The sequence below is a fragment of the Myotis davidii genome, unplaced genomic scaffold (genome assembly GCF_000327345.1).
Source record: "Myotis davidii unplaced genomic scaffold, ASM32734v1 scaffold1006, whole genome shotgun sequence".
NCBI classification, from domain to species: Eukaryota; Metazoa; Chordata; class Mammalia; order Chiroptera; family Vespertilionidae; genus Myotis; species Myotis davidii.
In genome coordinates, this window is record NW_006297143.1 from 9,862 (window position 1) to 12,040 (window position 2,179).

General features: G+C 59.4%; 1 protein-coding gene across 1 annotated transcript in view; it reads right to left on the reverse strand.

Annotated features, from left to right (window-relative positions):
- Positions 1-522: 522 nt before the first annotated feature.
- The window catches only part of LOC102769554 (HLA class I histocompatibility antigen, B-14 alpha chain), a 2,410-nt gene continuing 753 nt past the window's right edge, over positions 523-2,179 (reverse strand). Inside the window, exons 2-5 of the mRNA XM_006772850.2 lie at positions 1,906-2,175; positions 1,212-1,328; positions 986-1,090; positions 523-590 (exon numbers count right to left, since the gene is read on the reverse strand). Of these exons, the coding sequence (XP_006772913.2) occupies positions 523-590; positions 986-1,090; positions 1,212-1,328; positions 1,906-2,175 (560 nt within the window). The remainder of the gene's footprint in view (positions 591-985; positions 1,091-1,211; positions 1,329-1,905; positions 2,176-2,179) is intronic.

Genomic DNA, 2,179 nt, shown 5'->3' on the forward strand with positions numbered 1-2,179 from the left:
GAGAGGAATAGAGAGAAACATGAATTAGCGGCCTCCTACTGGGGATGTGCATGCAACCAAGGTACATGCCCTTGACTGGAACCGAACCTGGGACCTTTCAGTCTGCAGACCGACGCTCTATCCACTGAGCCAAACCGGCCAGGGCTAAGCAGAGGTTCTTGAGGCAGGAAGTGGGGCCTGAGCAAATCTTCCGTCACTCAGTCCCCACAGGCACATGCCTCACGCTGTAGAAAAAAAATAATCATGAACAGATTCAGGTCAGTTGCTGTAACTGGTGACATTCTCCAAAGTCCACTTCATGCTCAAAATGTCCCAGAGAAATCCTATTACCCATCCCCCGTCTCTGTCCAACCCCTCCCCACATCAGGGTCTCACCTTTAGAAGCCTTGAGAAGCACATCAGAGCCCCAGGAACTGTCACCTCCTGGGGTAGAACAAGACAGGATGTGGTCAGAGCCCCCAGGACAGGAGACTAAGGAGGAACTATGGGGGTGAGGTCCCCCACGGGCTCCCGTCTGCACTGTCACAGGGTCTCAGGGGTCACCTCTCCATACTCACTGGCAGTCTGAGCGTAGCTCCCTCCTTTTCCACCTGCGGGAAGCAAACACCCTGTGAGACCAGGGAGGAGGCAGGGCCATGAGGTCCTAGTCCTGGGCCCCAGAGAAGTTTCCAGAACTGTGACCACAGACCCAGGGCAGGATCAGGAAACCTGAGGAAAGTACATGTGGGGACCGGACCAACTGCCCTCCTTGAGGTCTGTCCTCCACAGGGACCTTCCACTCTGACCTCCTGGGAATCACCAGGTGAGGAATCTGTGCCTCATTTTCACATGGGCCTCACTAAGGAGTTAGTGTGAGCAAACAGGGCCCCACACTGGGCAGGCACACGTGTGTGGCTGGTGCTTCCCATGAATGAAGTGGGACACACGTCTTCCTGGGCCTGAACCCCGCACTGGGACAAGAGACTCAGACCCACCCCTTCCCCACCTGAGCGCCTCGTCTCCCACATCACAGCTCCAGCCACAGCTCCCAGCAGAACCAGGCCCCCAGCGATGCCCATGATGATGAAGATGAAGGTCTGAGGAGGCGGCTCTGGGAGGAGAAGGGAAGGGAGGTGAGGGCACTGACCCCAGGCCTCAGCCCCGACCCCACTGAGGTCCCCCAGTGCCCCTGCTTCTCTGAGAAGACGCTCTGTGCCCACGCCCCTCCTCACCCCATCTCAGGGTCAGGGGCTCAGGCAGCACCTCCTGCTGCACATGGCACGTGTATCTCTGCTCCTCTCCAGGGGTCCCCCCCACGGGGTGGCGGGTCACGTGTGCCTTTGGAGGATCTGAGGGGAGGGGAGAAAATGCAGGGACTTTGCATCTGCCATGGGACACTCCAGCAGCGCCCATGTGACCATCCTGAGAGTGGACAGACACCTGGGGTGGGAAGGGAGCACACACCAGCCTGGACTGAGTCAGCTGGAGTGATCTCCTAGTCTTCAGAAAGCTCTAGAATCAGTGACACAGCCCAGGGCAGGAGGCAGGTCTCTGAGGGGAGAAAAGGGATTTCTGGTCCTGACCTCGGTGGAGGCCACATGACTCAGAAAAGCTGAGGTCAGACCTCAGACACAGTGGGCGAGGGGCAGCCAGCAAGGTCTGAGAGAGAAGGCCCCCGAGGGTCTCAGAGCCCCCGCAGGGCCCATGGGAAGCCTGACCGATTATTTCAGGGGTGATCCCCCTCCTCCCCGGAGAGACCGCATCCTAACTGTCGGGGAGAGAAGGGTGGGAGCTCCCGCTGCCGGATCTCCGGTCTCCCCACGCAAGGAGGGCCTTGTTTGGAGGCTGACCGCATTTCCTCCTTTCCTCTTTGCAGGCCCTAGCCCGAGGGGAGAGGGGAGCCCTTCGCCCCGGTACCCCTGGTACCTGCGCGTTGCAGAATGTCCCTTCCTTTCTCCAGGTATCTGCGGAGCCACTCCATGCACACCCTCTCCAGGTAGTTCCTCTGCACCTCCGCCTCATCCACAGCCTCGTATTTGCGCAGGGAGAGCTGAGCCACCTCGCTGGCCGCGGTCCAGGAGCGCAGGTCCTCGTTCAGGGTGATGTAGTCGGCGCCGTCGTAAGCAAACTGGTCATAGCCGCGGAGGAAGCTCCCATCTGACCCCATTTCGCAGCCATACATCCACTGGAAGGTGTGAGA